Source organism: Vombatus ursinus, unplaced genomic scaffold (assembly GCF_900497805.2).
Source record: "Vombatus ursinus unplaced genomic scaffold, bare-nosed wombat genome assembly UNPS02014801.1, whole genome shotgun sequence".
NCBI classification, from domain to species: Eukaryota; Metazoa; Chordata; class Mammalia; order Diprotodontia; family Vombatidae; genus Vombatus; species Vombatus ursinus.
The window spans coordinates 17,979,901-18,005,730 of NW_020954579.1; the positions used below are offsets into that span (position 1 = coordinate 17,979,901).

The window sequence follows — 25,830 nt, forward strand, 5'->3', positions numbered from 1 at the left end:
ATGTGTGTATATATATCTTATTTCTCTCTCCCTCTCTCTATATATATAGATATATAGATGTATATAACTATATGTATATATATAGAGAGAGAGAGAGAAGGAGGGAGGGAGAGAAAGAGAGAAATAAGATAGATACATAGACAGATAGATAAAGACAGAGATATCTTAGGTAGGTTTACTACTACCTAGACCAGCTTTTCTAATGACTGGTTATTAGCTGAAGCTACATCATGATCATCATCATCATCATCATCATCATCAGTGTATAATAGCTATCAATTATATAGCGCTTTTGCAAAGCACTTTACATGTTATCTCATTTGATCCTCACAACAGCCCTGAGAGGTAGGTGCTATTACTATCCCCATTTTACAGATGAGGAAACTGAGGCAAACTGGGTTAAGTGACTTGCCTGGGGTCACACAGCTAGTAAGTGTCTGAGGTCAGATTTGAACTCGGGTCTTCCTGCCTCTAAGTCCAGCCTCTATCCACTGTATTACCTGGCTTCCTACGTTGCTGCAATTAATAAATTTCTAATGATTTACTGGTAGATTGAGTGAGGCTTGGTGGGAAGTTGGATGGGAGCAGAAATGATTACACCTGGCCCTGCAGTGGTTCTACCAACCGCTCCATCTGTCATCAAGATTTAATTGAGCAACCACAAGGTATCTAACAATGTAGTGGATGCATAATAGAGAATAGATACTGTCCATGACCTCAAGGTCTAATAGGAGAAACACATGTGGTCAACAGAAATAATATAGATTTACAGTATTACTAAAATGTACTTGGCAAGGAGGGAACATCTGGCCTCCTCTTGGCAGGTTGGAAAATGGGCTGGATTAATCATAAAGCTCTCCTGGGTAAGGCAGGCTCTTAGTGGCAACTTAAAGAAGGGGAGGGATGGGACATGGTAGCCAGGCACAAGCCATTTGTATATTCCAGTCTCTCTGCTCCATCTCTCCCACTTTGCTACAGCCTCTCCCAGAAATGGAGTACAACGGGAACCCAGAGTCAGTGGGCTACAAGATCAAGTATACCCGATCCGATGGGCATGGCAAGACCCTGAGCCACGTGGTCCATGACCGGATCGAGCGAGAGTACACCATCGAGGACCTGGAAGAGTGGACCGAGTACCGAGTGCAAGTCCAGGCCTTCAATGCCATTGGGACTGGGCCTTGGAGCCAGACTGTTGTGGGCAGAACTAGGGAATCAGGTACTTCCGCTGCTCTACACCCTGACCCCACCCTGATACCGCCTAACAACACCCTTTGGAATTTTTTGTGCATGCATGTAGACACAGCTAGGGACTATTCCAGCATACAGTGTTATCTGAGCTGTTATAAAGGACAGGGGCAAAGAGAACAAAAATGTTCATTTGTATTCAGTTTGCATGTCATTTCTCAACCAAACAGAGTGATATTCTTCAGAGCACCTGTTCTCTTCCACAGCTTCCTAGTGCCTGCCTGCACCCCAGTCCCAAGTTAGATTCCCTATTCCCTTCAGGTGAGGCGGGCTGATCTAGACAAAGCTAGTTCTATGGAACATGCTACCTGCCTCATGACAAAATAAAAAGGACCAACTCCACTTCCCCAGAATAAGGCATACGTTTTTGGACACAGCCAATATGAGAATTTGTTTTGCTTGACTCCGTATTTGTTACAAGGGTTTTGTTTTTACTTTGATAGGTGTGAGGTAGGAGAAAGAAAATCACTGTTCATCGAAAAAATTATTTGTTTTAAATCTAGTTGGACTCTGCCTCTATGCCCACAGTCTTGACCATAGCATTAAAGATGTCTGCCTTTCCCCAAGGGGTCTGAGAGAGATTAAGACTGGAAAATGGAATGGAAGGTTCCTAGAAAACACAAGAATGAAGCCAGGTCTCTCTTCTCTCTCCCCACCTAGCAGTTGTCTAACTGTTAACCGGTTGCTAGGACCTCACATCCCTCTGGGTCGCAGTCAGTTGTCTGTTATTCACACATGAATTATCCACTTTATAGATTTGCCATGGCAAATTATTGATTCCAGGCTCACATCCCCAGGCCACCCAGCAAGTGCCTGAGTCTCCTCCCTCCTACTATCAGTTGTTATGTTCTCAAGACATGCAAACTCCTTTTAATAGTAACCAAAATATAATTAGGGAGATAGATCTCTAGTGGGAAAGGCTTGTAATGTATTCTGAAGCAAATAGAAGTCGGTGTGGAAATTATCTGCTATTGGGGAATTACCTCTGTCTCTTCTTCCTTTCATTAGTGGGGGGTATAGAAGGTTGACTGCGTTTCCCCCTCTTTGTGATGACCTTCTATACTCCCCATCAAAACTGAGAAGAATTTCAGTCGTGAGATGCTTTCTTCTACTGTCTCCTCTCCGACAGTTCCCTCCTCCGGTCCCACCAATGTGTCTGCACTGGCTACCACCTCAAGCAGCATGTTGGTACGCTGGAATGAAATTCCAGAGGCTGATCGAAATGGGCTTGTACTGGGCTACAAGGTGGGTTCTAGGATAAGAGAGAAGAAGGAAGGAGTCTGGAGTCTCACCACCCACAGCATCACTGTTGTGAGCTAACCTTTCCCTTGGGATCTCCAGTCCAGGGCCCTCTCATTGTGCAGGGAAGAGGATTTGGGTGGGAGGCAAAAGGACCCTTGCACCCTGGTTGAAGATGGCTCCAACTCCCCACGAATAGAGCAGTAGGTTGGGAATCCTGAATCTATGCTCATCTGTACCACTGATATGCTCTGTTACCTCCATTCAGTTACTATCCTTCTCTGGGTCTAGTTGCAAGAGGGACAATGTCTCCCCTATACTGGGTTTAAGAGGTTTTAAATACCCTAGCATCGTCTGCATTCTTTGGTATCCTTCCTAACATACATATCCGACATAATACTTAGTTCCCTGGGAAATCATGCCACACCATGCAAAGGCCCTTTCTGTACCCTATTCCTGGCTTTAACCCTTGGGGTTGGGATCCACTGGGGGTTTCCTGACTCATCCAGCCCTGGAACCCTCACACGGCCTGCCCTCTGTCTGTCCAGGTAGTGTACAAGGAGAAGGATTCTGACACTCAGCCTCAGTTCTGGCTTGTGGAAGGGAACTCATCTCTCAGCGCCCAGCTCACTGGTTTGGGCCGATATGTGCTCTATGAGATCCAGGTACTGGCTTTCACCCGTATCGGGGATGGCACCCCAAGCTCGCCACCTATCCTGGAGAGGACCCTTGATGATGGTGAGTCCACAGCTGAGGGACTCTGGGAATGAAACTCACCCCATATCCCATTTTAGATTATTTTTCCTTAGTCCTTTGCCCTTTATTGATGCTTGACCCTGGAGATTTGGTCCAGCTTGAAATTAAAACATAATTGGCTTTCCTGGAGGGAAAGCAACTGTGAGAAAAAAGCTTATCCTGCAGGGACTGCAATATTTACCTGCTGCGATTCATGAAGGACGTTAATAGAATAAGGATTAGGCTTGAGTTTTCACTGGTATAAGGAACTCCCAGGTGAAGAAATTCTGTCATTGCAGGGAACTGAAATTTGGGAATTTCTGGAGAGTTGTCTAGAGGACTAAGAGGTTAAGTGATTTGCCCAAGGTCACAGTATGTGACTGCCAGTATGTGTCAGAGATGGTACTTGAACCCAGGGCTTTCTACCTCTCTATACAACTCCATGCTGCCTCCTGAGGGCAGGAGACTCCACTAAAATCCTAGATTGTGACTTACTAAGAGGCAGCAGTTGGAGAATTTCTCAGTCTCTGCTTTAGTTTTCTGCTCACTCTAGGGTAAATTGCCAAAGATTCTTTGAACACCAACTTCCTACCCAATTTCGTTTTTATTTCAAGCTGGGGCAAATCTCCAGGGTCAAACATCAATAAAGGGCAATTACTGAGGAAGATGAGGAAGCTTTTCTTTCCTGTACTTTAGGTCCTTCTAGGTCTTTTTTTTTTTTAACAGACGCGGTACACACAAGTCAAGACATCACCCTTATGATGTCATTGGTCCTCTTAGAGAATGTAGGATAAACAACAGCAAAAATCCCTGTTAGATTGTGCTGACTGACCCCTAGGCAGTCAAAAAGGATCTCTAAACATGGACTCCAGTCTCTGTTATTCCTGCCTGTACCCCTTTCCCACTGACCTTCCCACCCACCCCCATCCCCTCAGTTAAATCCATGCAACTGGAGGTAAACTAAGACTCAGAGCTTCATGGGGGATCTCACTATGACCCTGTTTCCCATTCTAGTCCCAGGACCTCCCATGGGCATTCTTTTCCCAGAGGTGAGACCCACATCAGTCCGGCTGATTTGGCAGCCTCCAGCTGCCCCTAATGGCATCATATTAGGTAAGCCTCAATCCTCTGGTTTCTGGAAATATGAAAGGTTTATGCTCTTCTGTGTCTGTGTTTGTGTCTGTGTGTGCATGCGTACACACACATGCTGCTAGACTTGTGATTTTTTTTCATTGTATGGAATTCCTAGACTCCCCTGTAACTGTCTGGGAGAGTTGCCTGGAACACGAAGAGATTAAGTGATTAGCCCAGGGTCAAACAGCCAATATGGCTGAACTTGAACCCTGGTTTTTCCTGACTTGAGAGAAAATCCCATCATCCTGGAATTTGCTGTCTCTCAGATTGTTAGAGAAGGTTCGTGTTTAGAGATTGGAAGATACAGGTGAGGGCTTCAGTTTTCAAAGGTTCCTAAATCAAGGGCAGGTGAAGCCAAGATTGCCTACAGACAGTGAGGAGCATAAGTGTTGAAAAGAAACTCCAATTAAATATGGATTAAGCACAAGCAAATAAAGGAGCAGCTAGGTGCCACAGTGGATAGAGTGCTGGACTCAGAATCAGGAAGACTCATTCATCTTCCTGAGTTCAAATCCAGACTCAGACATTTACTAGCTATGTGACCCTGGGCAAGTCACTTCACCCTATTTGCCTCAGTTTTCTCATCTGTAAAATGAGCTGGAGAAGGAAATGGCAAACGACTCCAAGTATGTTTGCCAAGAAATCCCCAAATGGGGTCATGAAGAGTCGGGCATGACTAAAATGACTCAAGAACAAAATTAAGAGGTAGGGAACTCAAGAAATATGCAGCCTTCCCATTCCACCCAAGTCCAGTGATTGGCCTTGTTCTACAGGAGTACCCTGAATCTCAGAGTAAAAAGCAAGATATCTCCTGGGTCTGCTTTTCTTGAGCCCAAACCAAGAAAATGGTAAAGAAAAAGCAGAGACCTTTGATGGTCCAGAAAGCAGTCCCTGTTCTCAATTTCCCCTAAGAGCCACTGACATTGGTAAACCAGACTATTCCCTCTTATCCAATCAAATAAACAAAGCTTTTCTCTCCATTTTGAGCACCACCCCAATAGAAAATCCTTCCTGGCTAAAGTCCACCCTACAATCACACCAACTCCCAGTTTTTATTTTATGCCATCTTTGGGCATTAAATATAGATATACACATATATCTACAGATATACATATATATATGTGTGTGTATATATAGCATATAACAACATATATATATATATATATGTATTTGGTTAGCCATTTTTTCAGTTGTGTACAACTCCTCATGGCCTCATTTGGAGTTTTCTTGGCATTTCCTTCTCCAGGTCATTTTACAGATGAGGAAAATGAGGCAAACAGAGTTAAGTGACTTGCCTACGGTCACACAGCAAAGAAGTGTCTGAGGCCAGATTTGAACTCAGGAAGATGAGACTTCCTGACTCCAGGCCTAGCACTTGATCCACTGTGCCACCAAGCTGCCCCATATATGTATATATGTGTATGTATATACATATATACACATGTACTATATATACATACGTGCATGCATACATGTGGATATGTATTCTAGATAGATGAGGAGGAGGAAAAGGTAGTGGTGAACATAGGCACACATATAATTCCTGCTCTCTCTATATCTATTTGCATGTCTGTCTCTATACCATAAAAATGGATTTCTAAACTGTAAACTCCTTGAGACAAAGGGTGTAAGTTTCCCAGAACTGGTTATAGCAATTTCTTAAAAAAAAAAAAAAAATATACTAGAAAAAAAGATCACCTGATCCTGCTGTGCTAAAAAGCTTTTTGTAAGCCTTAAAGCACTGTATCAATTTGAGGGTTTTATTAGCATTATTAATGTTATTATAAAGATGTATTCATTTTGTAGCAGCCACAAATTGTACCTGCCATTCTGTCCACTTTCCTGTGAATTATATACTTGTGGCTATGAGGAAAATTAGGAGATAGTCAATGACTCACTCAATGCAACTCTGTATGTGGGTATATGTGTGTGTATGTGAGAGAGAGACGGACTGGGTATGAGTGGGTATGGTGAGCATACCCTGCTGTACTTGTGATTTTATCTTTGTAAGGAACTCTTAGATTCCTCAGTCACTATCTTAAAGAGTTGCCTTGTATACTGAGGCAGATGAAGGCTAAATGAATTGCCCAGGGTCACATAGCTAATATGGTTTGACTGGAACCCTGGTTTTCCTAAGGTGAGGCCAGCTCTCTCACCATCTCCATACCGTGCTACCTCTTAGATAACTCTCTAAGACTGTTAGTTGCAGAGATATCTATATGCATTGATACATTTTCTCCACCAGAGAAAATCCCTACACCACTGAAATCATAATGCTAGTCCAAAATATAAACATACATAAATATATATTTGTATGTTTCATATTTATATTTACACACCCATTTTCTATAGAATATCAATGATATCATATTAAAGACTGAAAGAATGGGCTATTTCTGCTTTGTATACAATGCCCCCTAGTGCCTGGTCCCAGGAGTTAGCATCTTTTACCAGTTAAGTGCCGTGTTGCTGATTCTTGATCACAAATGCCATGTCATTCCTCACCTGGTCTAGTGTCACTAGTTCAAAAAACAATCATTTAAAATGTATTAGGTGAGTAAATTGGTGAACTTTTAAGTGAAAAGAGTCCTAACTCAAAGATGTGACGTAGGGCCCTCTCTGCCTATGGGAAAGGGTTGGGTGAACTGAAGGGTGTGGGGGAAAGAGTCTATCCCGCTTTCCAGTATTATCCTGCTTCTCCACAGCTTACCAGATTACCCACAGGCTCAACACTACTACAGCCAACACTGCCTCGGTGGAGGTGCTAACCCCTAGTGCCCGCCAATATACAGCCACTGGTCTCAAGCCTGAATCTATCTACCTATTCCGCATCATGGCCCAGACCCGTAAGGGCTGGGGGGAGGCAGCTGAAGCACTTGTGGTGACCACAGAGAAGAGAGGTAACTGCCTGGGAATGACTGGGAAAGATTGAGATGATGTGGGAAGATAACAAGGAAAATTGGAATCCCAAGTCCTGTGGATCTTTCTCTTGGGTGGGACAAGGGATGCTAGCCTGATAACCCCCTAGGAACTCTGGGGAAAAGTCTAGATCAAAGCTAGGTCTCAGAAACTCTGAAATTAAAGTCAATGGCCATTAATAAGCCTGAAGAGCTCAGATGAAATTCAGTAGTCAATAAACATTTGTCAAGCATCTACTATGTGCCAGGCACTGCAGGCTAAGTGCTGGGAGATACAAAAAGAGGCAAAAGACAGTTCCTGCTCTCAAGAAGCTCACAATCTAATGGGGGAAACAAGAAGAAAACAAATATGTACAAATAATATATATAAAGGATAAATGGGAAATAATTAAGAGCAGAAAGGGACTAGAATTAAGAGGGCTTGTGAAAGGCTCCCTATAGAAGATGGGATTTTAGTTAGGATTTAAGGGAAGCCAAGGAAGCCAGAAGGTAAAGATGAGAAGGAATAGCATTCCAGGCATGGGTTCAGCCAGAGAAAACATCCAGATCTGAAAGATTGTTCATGGAACACTATTCATGTTATTCATGGAATATCAAAGAGGCCAGTTTCACTAGACTGAAGAGTACATGCGGGGAGGAAGGTGTAAGAAGACTGAAAAGGTGGGTAAAGGCTAGGTTATGAACAACTTTGAATGCCAAAGGATTTTTAACTTGATTCTGGAGGTTATAGGGAACCATTGGAGTTAATTGAGTTGGGGGTAGGTGGAACAGCAGAAAGGACAGAAAGGACCTGTGCTTTAAGAAAATCACTTTGGTGACTAAATGGAGAATGGACTGAAGTGGGGAAAGGCTTAAGGCAGGTGGGCCCACCAACAGGTTACTGCAGTCATCCAGTTGTGAGGTGATGAGGGCCACTAGAGTGGCAGCAATGTCAGAAGAGAGAAAGGAATGTATTTAAGAGATGTTGAAAAGGTAAAATGAACAGGTCTTGGCAACAGATTGGATATGAGGGGGTAAGAAATAGTGAGGATTCCAGGATGACTCCTAGATTTTGAACCTGAAGGACTGGGAGGATGATATTACCTTCTATAGTAATAAAGAAGTTGGGGAGGGGGAAAGTCGGTTTAGAGGGAAAGATAATGAGTTTGATTTGGTACATGTTGAGTTTAAAATGTTTACTGAATATCCAGTTTGAGGTGTCTGAAAGGCAGTTGGAGATGTAATATTGGAGGTCAGGGTGGGGATAGATAGCTCTGGTTATCATTAACATAGAGATGATAACTAATTCTGTGGAAGCTGATGAGATCACCAAGTGAAATAGTGCAGAGGAAGAAGAGAAGAGGGTCCAGGACAGAACCCAATGGATCATCTCTGGTTAGAAGGCATAATCTGAGGACTCTGCAAAGAAAGTAGTTAGGTAGGAGGAAAATCAGGAGAAAGTGGTGTCCCAAAAACCTAGGGAAAAGAGAGTATCAAGGAAGAGAGGGTGATCAACAGTGTCAAAAGCTGCAGAGAGGTCAAGAAGAATGAGGATTGAGAAAAGGTCATTGGATTTGGCAATTAAGAGATCATTGGTAACTTTGGGGGTTTTTTGTTGTTGTTATTTTTGGGTTTTTTTTTTTTTTAGTGAGGCAATCGGTGTTAAGTGACTTGCCCAAGGTCACACAGCTAGTACGTGTCAAGTGTTTGGTCTGAGGCTGGATTTGAACTCAGGTCTTCCTGACTTGAGGGCTGGTGCTCTATCCACTGCACCACCTAGCTACCCCTGATTATTGGTAACTTTGGAGAGGGCAGTTGGAATGTTATGGTCAGGAGCCAGATTGTAAAGGGTTAAGAAGAGAGTGAGAGGAGAAAAAGTAGAAGCCCCTATTGTAGAGTCAATGTATTGTCTCCCTTCCTTCCCACAGGTATCCCATTCCAGATAATCATCACAATGGAACAATTTCTCAGTTTTCTCTAGGGAGTTCACCAGTTCTCTCCCACAGAGTCTTGTCCAGTACCTTTGAATAGCTCAGATGGCACACCCATCTGAAGACTGGAGCTCTGCTTACCATTGTCTCTCTGAAACTACTCTCTCCAAAGTTACTGATCTTCTCTGCACTTTTCTCTGCACTCATCCTATTTATCCTCTCTTCCTGCAGCATCTGACACTGTTGACCACCCTTCTCATCTCGGATACTCTCTCCTTTCTAGGTTTTCAGCACACTCGCACCTGTCTGACCACTCTTTCTCAGCCTCTGTTGCTAGATCTTTGTCCATGCCATGCCCCCTCACTGGGGGTATAAGCCCAAGACTCTGAACTACCCTTTCTCACTTATCAGTTTAGGCTTCATTAGCTCCCATGAATTTGATCATCATCTCTATGTAAATGATTCCCAGATCTATATTTTTAATCCTAACTCTCCTAAGCTCTAGTCCTGCATCACCAACTAACTGCCTATTGGACATTTCAAAAGGGATATCCCAGAGACATCTCAGATTCAAATTCCAAAATGGAGCTCATTCTCTTTCTCCAAAAACCCATCTCTATTCTGAACTTCTCTCTTTGTGTTGAGGACACTTCCATCCTTCCAGTCATACAGGTTCACAACTTATGTACCCCACATTAAGTAATTGAAAAAATATTATAATTTCTGCCTCCACCAACTTCTCTGGAATTTGCCACCACCCTAGTTCAGACCTTTGTCATCTCTTATCTGGGCTATTTTGTTGAGTTTTGTTGTTGTTCAGTTGTTTTCAGTCATGTTTGACTTTTTGTGATTCCATTTGGGGTTTCCTTGGCAAAGATACTGGAAGTGGTTTGCCATTTCCTTCTCCAGCTCATTTTACAGATGAAGAACTGAGGCAAACAGGGTAAAGTGACTTACCCAGGGTCACATAGCTAGTAAGTTTCAGTCATGTCTGATTATTTGTGACTCCATTTGGGGTTTTCTTGGCAAAGATACTGGAGTGGTTTGCCATTTCCTTCTCCAGTTCATTTTACAGATAAGGAACTGAGGCAAACAGGGTTAAGTGACTTGCCCAGGGTCACACAGTTAGTTAGTATCTGGGGCTGGATTTGAACTCAGGTCATTCTGATTCCAGGCCTGGCATTCTATTTACTGAGCCATCTAGCTGCCCATTTTAATAGTCTCCTCCTTATCTCAAGTCTCTCCCCACTCCAGTCCCTCCTCCACATAGACACCAAAATAGTTTTCCAAGCACAAATCTGACCATATCACACATAATCCCTTACCGAATAGACTCCAATGGCTCCCTATTGCCTCTCGGACCAAGTATAAATTCCTTTGTTTGACACTGAAAGCCCTTCCCAATCTGGCTCCAACCTGCCTTTCCTGTGAATTATTCCCCTCTACATACTCTGCAGTCTAGCCATTGTATCTCCCATCTCCTTTCCTTTGCACTGGCTATCCAAAGGGCCTGGAAGGCATTCATTCCCCACCTCTGGTCTCTTGAGATCTCTGGTTTCCTTCATCACCCGGCTCAAACTCCACTTTCTGCATGGGCCTTTCCTGGTCTCCCCGCCTGTTAACTTTCCTCCACATGCACACGTAGTATCACCTTCTATTTGTTTTGTTGGTTTTTTGCATGATCCTATATATACATGCACTTTTGTGATTGTAAACTCCTTGAAGACAGGGCCAGTTTTACTCAGTGCCTGACACGTAGGAGGCGCTCTGCAAAAGGACATCAATTGATTGCCCCTTGTTGTCAGGACACCACTCTCGAAAGCAGAATTCATCAGCTCAGGCTCTTGCTGTCTTCTCTCTAACCTGAACGGTGCCAACAGGGCACATGCCCTCCTGCTGTCTAGGGTTATTCAATGATAAATTTGACTTTCCTTGTGTCTCCCCCCTCTTACAGACCGCCCACAGCCTCCTAGCAAGCCAGTGATAAAACAGGAGAATGTGAAGGCACGGAGCGTGCTGCTGTCCTGGGAGCCTGGTAGTGATGGCCTTTCCCCCGTCCGCTACTACACCATCCAGACCCGGGAACTCCCCAGTGGCAAGTGGGTCCTGCACTCCTCCTCCGTGACCCACAATGCCACTTCATTTGTTGTGGACAGGTAAGATTCTCCCAACCCCTATCTCTTGGATACTGCTTCAGTACTGAGAATCCTCCCTGCCCAAGCAGAGCATTTGTTTACATTTCATTTGTTTCATGGAAAGGGCTTCACAAAACAGTTCCAGCCTGAAACCCCATCCACCCCCATTCTCCAAATCCCAACCTTCTAGTCCATTCAGTAGTTTCCAACCTTCTTGTAATGGGGGTTTGGGACCCATTACATTCTGAGTTTCACCTTCCCATTCAGTCATCTGCCTGGGTCCCCCTCCCTCCATTCTAACCAGCTTCTCCTCCTTGCCTGGCTCCAACCCAGCTTCCTATGGTGCCTTATTAGAATTTCTTCTTTATTGTACATTTCTGGAACCCAGAGTACAGTATCAGTGGGGTGCTTTGCAGTCTTTCATTAACCATTCTCTGCAACCACAGCATTTTTCTCCTCATCTTTAATAGGGAAACTGAGCCACACTACCGATTGCTGGCTTTAATGTAATTTAATTTTCAGTAGGTTATATTTTTATTCTCTACTTTATATGAGCAAGAATTTCAACTACCATTTTTGAAAAATTAAAAAGAAAGAAATTGAAGCTTGAAGCAATGTACTCCACGTTAACTCTTTGGTTATTTGACTCTTTTCAAGTCTCTTGAATGCAAGGAGAGGATGGCAGTATCTGGGGAAGAGCTAGCTCAGATCTCAGCAAATTGATGGTACTGTCCTTGGTACTAAAGTGAGAGTGAGAGAAGGAGACTGACAGAAACAGAGAAAGAAAGACAAAAACAGAGAGAGACAGAGACACAAAGACAGAGACAAAGAGCACATGTGTGCGTGCACGTGTCACACACACTGTACTTGCAGCTTGAAATGAATACATGTGTCCTCAGCAGCTTTCTGCTCACAGCTAGATCTTAAAGGAAGTCAGAAAATTAAACTACCATGAGCTGAGAAATTTGGGACAGTGGTCTCTGGTCTTGATTTATCCCTCTCCTTGTTTGCTGTCTGCTGTTAACAGAGGTGAGATAATGCATTTACACTTAGTAGGCCAGGTTTGAAACTTACAGCCCCACTACCCTTCGATAAATTTGGAAATTTTGGTCCCTGCATGTTACTGTCCAAAGGGGACTTTGAGCCTTCACTGTAATACATGCTTTAATTACCACTTGCATGCTGTGGAAAGCACAGTTTTATGGAATGAAACATTTGTGCATTCTAATGTGAGTGATTATAATGGCCAACCTTGGTCACCAAAAAGAGATGAGGAAGCATCTGCCTCCTTTCAGTAGAGTTGGGAGACCATGGATGTGGAATGTTATATACACCATGAGACAAGATCACTGTGTCACTTGATTTTGCTTAACTATTCTTTCATTGTTACAAGTGAGAACTCACTAGGGAAAGAGGTGAGAGTTATATCCAGATATGATGGGTGCAAAGCTAAAAGCTTAGCATTATACATATACATATGTATGTACATATACATATATATGTATATATGTGTATATATGTGTATGTTTATACATATATATGCCTCTGTGTGTGTATATATATATAATGTATATATATAAAATGCTAAGTATCCAGATATGATGCTCTAAGTACATCCACATTCAGAAGCTATTGCTTGGATTGCTTTGGGTTTCTCGCTCTGGGTTTCTTTGGGATGTAAGAGAAGAGCAAATGCTTTAAGCTAAAAGGCATCAATGAAACATTATTTTAAAATAAATGAATGTAGCTTCTGTACAATGAGTAGATTACTGAGGGTGGAGACAAGAAGACTCTTCATTCAATCTCCACCACGGATGCTTACTAGCTGTGTGACTACTGGCAAGTCGGTTAACTTTTCTCTGCCTCAGTTTTCTCATCTGTAAAATGAGGGAGTCAGACTCAATAGCCTCTGAGGAGGTCCCTTCCAGCTTCAAGTCTATGACCCAATGATCCTGCATAAATTTATAAATGGTAATATCCAAAGTATCCTTATCACACCACTATGTATGGTACGTTAGATGTCTTGCCTATCTTACCTACCCCTACTTATAGTACTGGATGTTGACCTAATCAATTAACCTTTCCAGGATTTAGTTTTCCCATTTGTAACTTGGGACTGAGAATACCTATGCCCCTTCTCACCAGCTCAGGATGGGCAAATGAGCACAAAGGGGTCAGAGGCTAGGGAGGTCCTATTGGAACCTGGGCTATTATTCGTTCGTTTAATCGCATCATCTCTTTATTTCATCCCAGGCTGAAGCCCTTCACCTCCTACAAATTCCGAGTCAAATCAACCAACGACATCGGGGACAGTGAATACAGTGAAGAATCAGAATCCCTCACCACGCTACAGGCTGGTCAGTGGCCCTTTCTCCTCCCCAGGCTATGATGTAGCCTTAGCTTGAGCCATTTCCTGGAGCTACAAGGGGGCAGCAGCTACTGTGTGCATCCCCCATCTCTCTCAGCCCTTAAGGTGGGAGAAGTCACAGGATAGCCTCTGTTTGGAGTTCCAGGAGAGCGGAGAGTGACCAGTCTTAATATGGCCACAGGCTTAGGAGGGCAAGGAGGGGAAAAAACTCAAGGTTACCAGTTTAAATGATATTAAATGGTAGCTGCCAGGTTGTATAGTCACTACCCTTGTCTCTGGTTCAAGTATTTGCTCTTTTCTCACATCCTAAAGAAATCCAGAGTGAGAAACCCAAAGCAGCCCAAACCATGGCTTCTGAATGTGGATGTACTTAGAGCATCATCTCAGAAACCACCATGGACCTAAAGAACAAGGCAAAAGGAGCCAGACACACCTAAACCCATTGGAGTTTAGGCTGCATTAAAGCCCCTGAGATGGTTGTCCACTGTCCTTGGTCCTTCCCTTGTAGTCCCCAGGAGACCCCTCTCCCCCTCTCTGAAGAAGTCAGATTGGCCTCATTTTCCCCCAGTTAGGGGGTAATTCTCCTGCCCCCAGCACCATGAAGCTCGGAAGGGTTACTGACACTGGTCTGCTAACATCAAGAGATCATAGGACTCAGAAGGCTCTGAGTTCCTGGTTGTCACCATTTTCCCTCTCTCCCCAGCCCCAGAAGAAGCTCCCACCATCCTCTCCGTCACCCCTCACACCACCACTTCAGTACTGATCTCCTGGCAGGTATGGAGGGCCTGGAAGGTCGAGGAGGGGTGGGATGACCTTTTTCTAAAGACATGGGGATATATGCTCTATGCTGAGACCCAACCCTTAGGAAAGCCTTAAGGAATGGACCTAATACTTCTTTTAGATAGAAAATGAAAAGCCACCAAGGAGAGAGATTAACTACATTGGGGAGAAAGGGTAGCTTCTCCTAAAGCACATGTACAAGGATTGCACTGAAGATATATACAGGAGGGACTTATCCAAGTCCAGATTCCCAGCAATCAAACCTAGAAATAGGTATGTGTCCCTTATTTTACACACACTTTCCTTCCTAGCTTTGTGCTTGAAGCTTTTTTTTTTTTAGATTCTTTCTTTCCAGGGAAATCAGCAGTCTCCTCCCCCCCTTCTTCAGTTCTCGCACATGTTCACTGATGCTTTCCCCCACCCTACCACCACCATCACCAATGAGCTTGTTATTATAGCTCTATGCCTGAGGAGAATGAGAAGATTTGGGGCAGGGTGCCAGGTTCCTATCAGTGACCTTCTGAGCCCTTCCCTTGCCCTCTTCTCAAATCCTCCAGTCTCTTCCTGGGAAGAATTCCTGATATTGGCCCTCAATGTCCAAAGGACAGTGATATAGGCTCTACCTTAAAGGATTCTAGGCTTAAGCTGCCCTACTCTTCTGCAGATAGGATCCTGGATCAATGAATGAATGAAAAAAAAAAACAAAAAACAAAAAACTCTTAAGCACTAGGGATACCTAGAACAATTGAGAGCTCTTGTTCCCAAAGAGCTCTCTCTCTCTCTAATAGGAGGAGACAATAAATAAAGAAAGTCTGTGATCAACTATGAATGACTTAGCTCTTCTCAGCAACACAGTGATCCAAGACAATTACAAAGACTCATGATGGAAAATGCTATCCACATCCAGAGAAAGAACTATGGAGTCTGAATGCAAATCAAAGAATACTTTTTTCACTTAATTTTTTTCATGGATTTTTTTTTCCTTTTAGTCTGTTTCTTCTTTCACAACTGTAACTAATATGGGAATATGTTTTACATGATTGCACATATATAATCTATATCAAATTGCTTACCATTTTAGGAAGAAGGGAGGGAGAAAAATTTGGAACTCAAAATCTTATAAAAATGAATGCTAAAAATTGTCTTTACATATAATTGGGGAAAAATAAAATGCTATTAAAAAATTAAAAGGCAAAAAAGAAGTGTCTGACTACAGGGCAGTCAGAAAGGTCCCAAAATCCTAAGGCTGCAGAAGAGAGGTAGATAGCAAGGCCCAGAAGCCCTTAGATTATATACGTGGTTATGATGGCCATTCTATAAGCCTGCAAAGTATGGAGGCAGAGTAGATGGTAAGGCCTGAAGTTCTCCCATCTTATCAGAAGGAATGGAGTTGTTGATTTTGATCTCATGTAAAGCCCTGTGAGTAGTCAGGCAGCATGGGAAAAGGGGAGAAGATGCCCTTGTTGTTGGCAGCAATGTTACCTGCCTTCCTGTCACCTGCATGGGTTCTGGGATGGCCTGGGACAGAGGGAGAGCACAGAAGAGAACAACAAAGTGGGAGGGTACCAGCTTTTCCCATCAACCAACTATTCTGGATGGGCTCTGGGGCAGCCCCTGTCAACGAGACAGAGAGAGAGGAAGGTAAAGCAAGAGAAGGGGACCCCGGTTTCCATTGTTCTGGGACTGGGTGGGGAGGAGAGGGCTGAAGGCAAAGGGGGCGGCTCACCTTCCAATGGTGGGGGCTGTTCCCTTAGTCAGCTATCTCAGCTATGGAAAGAGTTCCCACTCTGACCCCTAGCCTAAGGGAGATAGCATCTAGTCTAAATTTCGTGAGTTTTACTTTTGAGATCCCAGAGCCCTTTGAATAAAAATGCCCTGTCTCCTCCAGCACTACCTCAAGAAGTCACGGCTTAAAACCAGAGCAGTAGGATAGCAGAGAGCATGAAAACCCCACCAGCCGGCTGAGAGGCAATTAAAGGGCTAATTAAAGCAAGAACCATTTCAGCAGGTTTCATAAATTTGGTATCATTTAAAAAATAAAAAAGGATCTCCCAGATGCCTCTTCACTACCCTAAGCTACACATAAAATCCCTGTGGATGGGGGCTATGAGCAGTGAAAAGGAGGGCAAAGCATGTGTGTGTGTGTGTGTCTCTGTGTGTCTGTGTATGTGTTCATCAGCTGGATGATTCAGGGGACCCTCTGTCATAGCTTCCCAGAAACCCTAAGGAAAGTTGGGCCAACGAGTTTAGAATGAAGGATCATCAGTCCTAGGGGAGACGGCACCAAGCTTGAAAGAAAGGCAACAGCAGCATCTAGGACAAAAAATTGGGTTTCTGGATCCATTAGTAACTTGTTTTATCTTTCTCTGGGCCTAAGCTTCTCCCGTTGTTAAATGGGGAATAAGAATAATAATAACAATAACAATAATAATAATACCTGATCCTCCCTACCTCACAGGGATCTTAGGAATAGGAGGTAATAGATGTAGAGATAGGAACTGAACCTATGATTTCACTGGTATGGGGAGGTTGGGAGGGTGGGGCTTCTGAATGAGGAAACTCCTTCTCCCAATGCAGGTCAGTACCTTCTCCTCAACTTTTAGACTCACCAGCTAGGTAGTACAGTGGGTAGAGAGCTGAACTTGGAGTTAGAAAGACCTGAGTTCAAATCCTGCCTCAGATACTTACTAGTTGTGTGACCCTGGGCAAGTCACTACAACCTCTGTCTGCTTCAGTTTCCTCATATATAAAATGAAGATAATAATATCACCTGCCACCCAGGGTTGTTATGAGGACAAAATAAAATAATATTTGTAAAGTACTTTGAAACGTTAAAGCACTATATAGATGCTTTTTATCTTATCGTTGCCATATAAATTATATTTTATATTATATAAATGCTTATTAAGAAGTTAATTGGGGGCAGCTAGGTAGCTCAGTGGATAGAGCTCTGGCCTTGGAGTCAGGAAGACCTGAGTTCAAATCCAGCCTCATATACTTGACTCTTACTAGCTGGGTGACCCTGGGCAAGTCCCTTAACCCCGATTGCCTTACCGAAAAAAAAAAAAAAAAAAGAACAGAAAAGAAAAAAAGATTAAAAAAAAAGTTAAGTGACTTACCCAAGGTCATACAGCCAGTACACCACAAAGCAAGACTTGAATTCCAGTGTTTGTGGCTCTGAGGCTATCATATATGTCAAAAGTCCTTCCTCTAACTCAAACACCATGCTGCCGCTCTTTGTGAGAATTGTTGTGTTTTTGTTTTGGGGTTTTCTTTTGTTTTTTTTAAAGCACAGTGCCTGGTTCATAGTAAGTACTTAATAAATACTTGTTGACTTGACTTTGAAAAATTGTATTATTTTTATCTTCATAGTGCAGATAAATCCACTGTTAAAACATTGCAACAGTAGGGACCTGTATACCATAGTTCAAATTTATATGACATTCTACAGTTTATGGATTTCCCTGGCTTTCTTTAACACTCCACTCATATCCCATTTGCTATGAGAGGCCATTCCTGGTTCCCGCCCCTACTCGCACCTTCCCTCCCCTTCACATTGCATATATCCTGTATACCTAACTGTTTTGTCCCTCATTGGAACGAAAGCTTCTTGAAGGCAGGGGCTATTTGTTTTTTGCTTTTCTCGGATTCCCCAGTGCTTAGCATAGTGCCCAGCACACAGTAGGTGCTTCAGGAATGTTTGTTGACTGAGTGACTTTCATCCCAACAACTCTGAGTAGAATAGAGCAAGGCTTATGTTGCCCTTTTGGCAGATAAGGAATCTAAGTTTCAGAGGGATGGTTACCTAAAGTCACACAACTAATAAATATTGACACCAAAACTCAAAACCAGGTCTTCTTTCAAGTTCAGTGTTCCTTCTGCTTTCTCCCTCTCCACACAACCCCCCCATGACTTCCATCCCAACAACAGATTACTGTCACCTTTTTTTTTTTTTTGAGGCAATCAGGGTTTTAAGTGACTTGCCCAGGATCACACAACCAGTGAATGTCTAAGGCCAGATTTGAACTCAGGTCCTCCTGACTCCAGGGGAAGTGCGCTATCCCCTGTGCCACCTAGCTGCCCCAACTGTCACCTTTCAAGAGGAGAGGGCTGAGCTGAAACCCGCTTGTATCATCTTATACCGATCAAGGCAGTCAATTATTAAGCTTTCAGCATGAGCCTTTAAACCTCAGAAATCAGAAATCAGGGCTTGAATTTTGTTTTGTTGATTGTCTATACTTAAGAAAGTGAGGGAGAAAATGTTTATAATGCAAGTGGTGTGTGTCCTGAGTACTCCCCCTGCCCCCGAACCCCCACCACCACCCACTTGTTAAATATTTACCAGCACATCCAGTGCATATAGAAGAAGTGTACTTGAAAGAACGAATAAATGATAGAGAAGGGTGTGAGGAAAGTATATGTCAGTAAACAAGCATTTATTAAGAACTTACTATGTTCCAGGCACCATGCTACACACCGGGGGTACCAAGAAGGCAAAACCAATCTTTACCCCCAAGGAGCTCTCACCTTCTAATGGGAGAGAAAACATGAAAATGACTGTGTACAAACAAGATATAGACAGGGTATATTGGAGGTAATTTCAAAGGGGAAACACTAGCATTAGGGACAAAGGCTTCTTATAGAAAATGAGGTTTTAGCTGAGACATGAAGGAAGTCAAGACACAGAGATGACAAGGGAAGGAATTCTAGGCATGGGGACAGCCAGAGAAAATACAGAGTTGTGAAATGGAGTGTCTTACACGAGAAATCTCAGGAGGCCAGTATTCCAGGACTACAAAGTACCTGGAGGGAAGTAAGGTGTAAAAAGAATGGAAAGATAGCAAGGGGCCGGGTTATGAAGGTCTTTAAAAGCCAAACCAGATTTAATGTTTGATCCTGCAGGTAGTAGGGAGCCACTAGGGTTTATGGGGAGGAGGTGGGAGGGTGACAGTCAGACCTGTGCATAGGAAGATAGCATGTGATTTTACATGTTTATGATTTGGAATATCTGCCCCTTCACAAGTGTATGATGTAGAATATATCCCCCTTGGGTCCCCTCCATCTCCAGCCACCAGCTGAAGACAAAATCAATGGGATCCTGCTAGGCTTCCGGATACGTTATCGAGAGCTGCTCTATGAAGGGTTGCGAGGCTTCACGATGCGAAACATCAATAATCCCAGTACCAAATGGGCTGAGCTCACCTGTGAGTACAGAGGCTTGGGAAAGGGGGGAAGGGGGGAAGGGGATGGAGGAGAGAAGGGAAGAGGGAAGAAGGGAAGAGATGTGGGGATCCTCCCCAACCCTAGCAAGACTCCAGTGATGCCTGGCATCCTATCCTCAAGCTCTGACTCCCCTCTTTGTTGCTCAGTCTGTTCCTGGAGCCAGCCCTTCAGCCATCTGATAGCCTTGAAACCCCCAGCATCTCTTTCAGCCCCTTCTTTCCTCCTTCCACCCTCATCCTCTGTTCCAGGCTTAGTAGCTCCAGGATATCCTTCTTCTTGCTTGCTGTCAAACATTAATGATTTAGATTAGATGGTGATAACTTTATTCTATTCCATAGCACAGGGACTGCACAACATAGAAGTGGCCTACCCAGGGGCACCCCCCTCCCTAGAGCTTGGCTCTCTACCTTTGGGGGAAAGGTCTCAAAGCAGGCAAAATATCCCAGAAAATCAGTGGGATTCAGTCTAGCAATAAAAAGCTCTATCATAAAAGAATGGTATGATCTTAAGGAAGTCTGTCACCATGTCTAAGCCATCATTCTGTTTACAAAGTCCTTGTAAGACCTCATTTTTCTGCCTGACCCCAATAAAATAGAGGCATCACACACACACACACACACACACACACACCCTGCATGTGTAACTTAATACTTGAAGAATCTATCAACAGGGGGTAACTACATGGTTCAGTGGATAGAGTGCCCAGCCTGGAGTCATTTCAAATTCAGCCTCAGACACTTACTAGCTATGTGATCTGAGCAAATCACTTCACCCTGTTTGCCTCAGTTTTCTCATCTGTAAAATGAGCTGGAGAAGGAAATGGCAAACCACTCCAGTATCTCTGCCAGGAAAACCCCAAATGCAATCACAAAGAGTCGAGCGCTATTAAAAGCAACTGAACCAAGAAAAAAGAAAAAAAGAATCCATCAACAAGCATTTAAGGGCATGCTATGTGCCAAGTACTGTGCTAGGCGCTGAGGATAGATACAAAGGCAAAGAATGAAACAATCTCTGCTCTCAAGGAGTTGACATTCTAACAAATCTGTGACTTCACTGATGTGGGTTCCCCCTCCACCAAGGCTGATCACAACCACTCTACCACTTCATAAGAGGCCTCCAGAAGTCCTGTAGCCAAAATATTCATCACCCTGCATCCGAACTGGTATGGAGCCTCTCTGAACTTAGCTAGGCTAATCCTCAAATAGCAGGTGTATAGTCCATTGACAGACTCCCACTCAAATCCTCTCTGACTTGGTAGGATGTGCCAGAGCTTGAGTAGTCTTTGAAAATGCAGGATTGCCTCTGTACCACAAGGAGGGATCAAAGGAGAAATTCAAGGGGAGGATACATATACTTATGTGACCGGGGAGGGGGGGAGAGGAGTGGAGGAGGGAGAAAAGAGAGTGCATGAGAATTAGAAATCAATAGACAAACATAGATATAGAAAAATAATTAGAGATGATATAGATAATTAAAGATAGATAATCAAAAATAGAAACATAACTAGACAGATACAGATAGGTAATAGATAATTAGACATCTACACAAAGATAATTGGAAATGATAGAGATAATTAGATATATAGAAAAATAGAGATGATAAAGAGATATAGAAAGATAGACATAGATAAAGAAAAAAATAGACAAAGATAGAAAGATAATTAGGAACAGATAATTAGAGATAGATTGGTAGATAATAGAAGGCTAGAGGTAGATTATTAGATAGATATAGAAAGATAACTAGTCAGAGATGATAGATAAAGAGAAAGAATTAGAGACTAATAGATAAACAGATATAGAAAAATAATTAGATTATATAGATAATTAGTGATAGATAATCAAAGCTAGAAAGATAATGACAGAGATACAGATAGATAATCAGATAAACATAGATATATAGAAAGATAACTAGAGATTATAAATAAGATAGAAATAGGTAGAGACATACAGAAAAATAGAGATGATAGAGATAAACAGATAAAGAAAAATAATTAGAGATGTTAGAGATAGATATAGATAATTAGACAAAGAAAGATAATTAGGGATAGATCATTAGAGATAGATTTATAGATAATAGACATAGAAAGAGATAGATTTTAGATAGCTATAGAAAGATAATTAGAAATTATCAAAAGATAATATAGAAATAAAAAGATAGATATATAAAGATATTTAGTCAGAGATGATAGATGGATGGATGGATGCACATATAGATGGGTGGATGGGTGGATGGATGGATATAACAGAGCTTCTGAAATGAGTAATATAATATGTAATATAAATAATATAATAATAATAATATAATAGCTCACATTTATATTACATTTTATTTATATTATTTCTATTTTTACATATTTATATTATATTTATACATTTATATTTATTATATATTTATATTTATATTATACTTTAATGTTTGCAGAACACTTTTGATCCTCACAACAACCCTATGGAATTAGTACTATTACTATAACAGGATAGTCTTGAGCAGCCTAGTATAGGAAATTTAGTGCTGAAGAGACAACTGGGTTCAAATCCTGCCTCTGACACTGACTAACTGTGTTGTGTTGGGCAAGTCATTTAACCTCTTTGTGGCTTAGCCAATTCTCTAAGACTTACCTACTAGAAGCATAGAGGGATTGTGATGCTGGGGAAGGGAGTTTCCTGACACAGATGAAATCCTAGACGCTTGGCTTATTTGCCTGGGGAAGCAAGGATTGCATATGTGTTAGAAGAAGATTGCAATGATTTTGCTATATATACTTTCTTTCTGTATACTAAGAAACTGATTTACTAAGGGTTTTATAACCTTAAAACATGTGCAAGGGAATTATCAAATGGGTTTTTGTGAGTGTTCGTATGTGGTGTAGCCAAGAAGTAACAAATGTAACTGTTTCCACCAGCCATGCAAAAAAAAAAATCCCATTTTTATAGTCATACCATACACATGCATTAGAAATGTTCACAATATATGTAAGTGCATGTGTGTGATCTCCTTCTCTACTTCCAAAATCCTACTCCCACCCCTGCCATTTTTTTTGGTCTTCTAAAACCACATGATATCCATGTAGCCTAGTGATTGCAACCTTGGACCTCTTAAAACTGGCACTTCTACCTCCACTCCTTGCTATATAACTGAACAAGTCCCTCCCCTCATTAATCTTGGGTAGCCCAATGGACCTGGACATTCTACCTATAAAATATATAGAGATCCATCAGAAAAAAGTTGAGGTGGAACCTGACTGGTTTTAGATTCAGAAGAACAGATTATGAATCCTTGTTCTCACACTCAGTCCTAACCTGTGGTAGACCCCTCAGTGCTCATCTGATCAGCCACAGTTGGACACACTGTGCATGGACCCCAATGTAGTGATGTCATTTTGGTCCTCTTTGAGAGTGAAGGACAACAACCAACCAATTCACTTAGTTGCAAATCATCTGAGCCTCTCGATTTCTGTATCTGTAAAATAAGGGCAGGAGGACCTGAGTTCAAATCCGACCTCAGACACTTGACACTTACTAGCTGTGTGATCCTGGGCAAGTTACTTAACCCCAATTGCCTCACCAAAAAGCAAAAAATAAAATAAAATAAAATAAGGGGGGAATTGGAGGATCTTCTGCACCCAAGATCATACCCCTGTGATGGATGCTTTCATCCTAGCTTTCTCATCGCTTCCCACTCATTCTGGCTGCTAACCCCGTGTCTACACGCTCATTCAGTATCATGCTGTTCCTTTCTCACTTCCAGTAGAATCCTGTTAGTGGCCGTCTTTCTCCCACTCCACATATTAGTGTCAACATCATTGGTTTCTCTCTGTGAAAGGTTCAGTGTGTGTGTGTGCACTAACCTCTATGTACTCTATCCCTTCTGACCCTCCTCCCCGCTTCCCCATACCTGCCAACAGCTATGTATGCTGTGCGGAACCTGAGTCGACCCAGCCTCACGCAATATGAACTGGACAGTAAGTCTTCTTGTTTCTCCATTCTGATCTCTAAATTGAACCCCTCTTCTTCCTCAGTGGGTGCTCTTCTATTATTGGGCAGGGACTGGGGCTTCTCCTGAAACATGCCCACTGTTAATTGATTCCTGACTTGGGGAAAGAATATAGAGTAGAAACAGCCTTCTTTTGATGGAGAGGTGAGGGTGTGCAGGTGCAGAATGTTGCATACATTCGGATGAAATCACTATGTCTGATGGCTTTTGCACCACCAGGAAGGGAGGATTCATTGTGGGAGTAATAGTTTGATATGTCCAGAAACAACTGTGATGTAAAAACAAAGACATGAAATGTTATTTTTTTTGTGGGGGGGGAAGATATTGCTAAGACTTCCCTATTGCAGAGAAATGGAGGTAGGGAAGGAGGTACCATTCTACCACCAAAATGCTACAGCTAGCAAACCCTACCCCAACCCATTTCTACCACCACCACACCTATGCCTTTTCCCAACAAACATAAAAACCAGCAACTTTAAACCCATTGGAGATTTGTTTTATCGTGGAAATTCTCCTCCAGTCCTCCCTACCAAGTATGAACTAAAATATACAAACATGTACATATATACATACATACATACATACATACATACATACATAAACACACACATATCCTATCCCCTGATGAGATAGAAGACAAGAGAGATCAGGATAGTTGGGGGCTGGGAATGTTGGATACTGTGCAGTGTATTATCATACATATGAACCCACACTGATCAAGGGACTTGCCAAGCCTTAAGCTGTGTTTAACAATAGCATTTATCAGGGGACTCTCTGATATCTTCTGGTGCAAGCCTCATGTACTTGATCTTGGTTAGACCCCTTAGAGCAGGGGTTCTCATCATTTTTTGTATCCTGGACCCCTTCACTAGTCTGATGAAGCCTATGAACCCCTTCTCAGCATAATCGAAGGAAATGCTAACTTTTAGTTAGAGGGTAGTGAAAATAAAAAGATGTCATTTTTTTCCTCCTAAAATCTATCCACAGTCCCCTTGAGGGTCCATGGACCCCAGATTAAGAACCTCTGCCTTATGATTTGTTTATTCTGTACCGCAATATTGACATTGGGTCCAGAAATTCTCCCTGCCTCTCCATCCTCTCCAAGCTCCTCCTCCCACTTTGTAATGTCATAGCAATGACTTCTGAAGGCCAAGATTGACAGGGACGAATGGTCTCCAGTTTCAGACAAATGTCTGTTCCCTCTTCCTTTTAAACCTGCTTTTACTTATTGTTGTTTTTGTTCTTTAAAAAGTGTTAAGGTTAGGACCTGTTCACAGTTTCTATCTGGAAAAGCTACCCAGACATGTACATGGGGGTATTAAGGAAAAAGAATAAGGGAAACTTGGGGAACCCTGAGAGGGACTGAGACTCAGATTTTTGCAGGATCTCTAGGTGGGACAGTAGACACATAAGGAGCTGGTTGGTCCAGGCTGTGTTGGACCCAGTTCTAACCAGCTCTTGAAAGCCATTGTGAAATTTTCAGAGTGAGCATTTACACCTTGAAAATTGGCAAGCACTAAAAATCAGGGTTGGTTTTATTGTTTTGTTTCTTGTCAAGACTTAAGAAAATGAGGGGCAGCTAGGTGGCGCAGTGGATAGAGCACCGGCCCTGAAGTCAGGAGGACCTGAGTTCAAATCCAGCCTCAGACCAAACACTTGACACATACTAGCTGTGTAACCTTGGGCAAGTCACTTAACCCCAATTGCCTCACTAAAAAAAAAAAAAAAATTAAAGAAAAAGACTTAAGAAAATGATAAAGAAAATGTTAAAATGCCTATTAAACTTTAAAATGTGTCACAGCTATAATTCCTCTCCACCCCTGCCCCAGCCAGTTGTTAAACATTTACCAGCACATTCCTGTAGTTGGAGAAGAATATGAACCTTTAGAGTAGTCACTGTAGTGGGGTGATAGAAGAGGTAGGAGGGGGAGGCTATGCAAAGGCAAGGTGTGTCCAGAGAGAGGGAAGGCTATTCTCAGTTGCATGAGGCAGAAATGGACCCCCAGTGCTACTTTCACCCTTTGAGCTGCTGCCTCGGAGCTCAGGTCTACCCCTTTCTTGTCTCTACCCAAGCCAAAACCCATTCCCTGAGTGACCAGAGCGCACACACACACACACACACACACACACACACACACACACACACACAC

At 42.6% G+C, this 25,830-nt stretch overlaps 1 protein-coding gene across 1 annotated transcript in view; it reads left to right on the forward strand.

Moving 5' to 3' along the window:
• The window catches only part of SDK2 (sidekick cell adhesion molecule 2), a 449,888-nt gene that overhangs the window by 362,044 nt on the left and 62,014 nt on the right, over positions 1-25,830 (forward strand). Inside the window, exons 25-34 of the mRNA XM_027873081.1 lie at positions 979-1,216; positions 2,375-2,490; positions 3,033-3,222; positions 4,234-4,332; positions 7,059-7,253; positions 11,136-11,337; positions 13,570-13,673; positions 14,388-14,458; positions 19,533-19,668; positions 23,592-23,648. Coding sequence (XP_027728882.1) covers positions 979-1,216; positions 2,375-2,490; positions 3,033-3,222; positions 4,234-4,332; positions 7,059-7,253; positions 11,136-11,337; positions 13,570-13,673; positions 14,388-14,458; positions 19,533-19,668; positions 23,592-23,648 — 1,408 coding nt within the window. The remainder of the gene's footprint in view (positions 1-978; positions 1,217-2,374; positions 2,491-3,032; positions 3,223-4,233; positions 4,333-7,058; positions 7,254-11,135; positions 11,338-13,569; positions 13,674-14,387; positions 14,459-19,532; positions 19,669-23,591; positions 23,649-25,830) is intronic.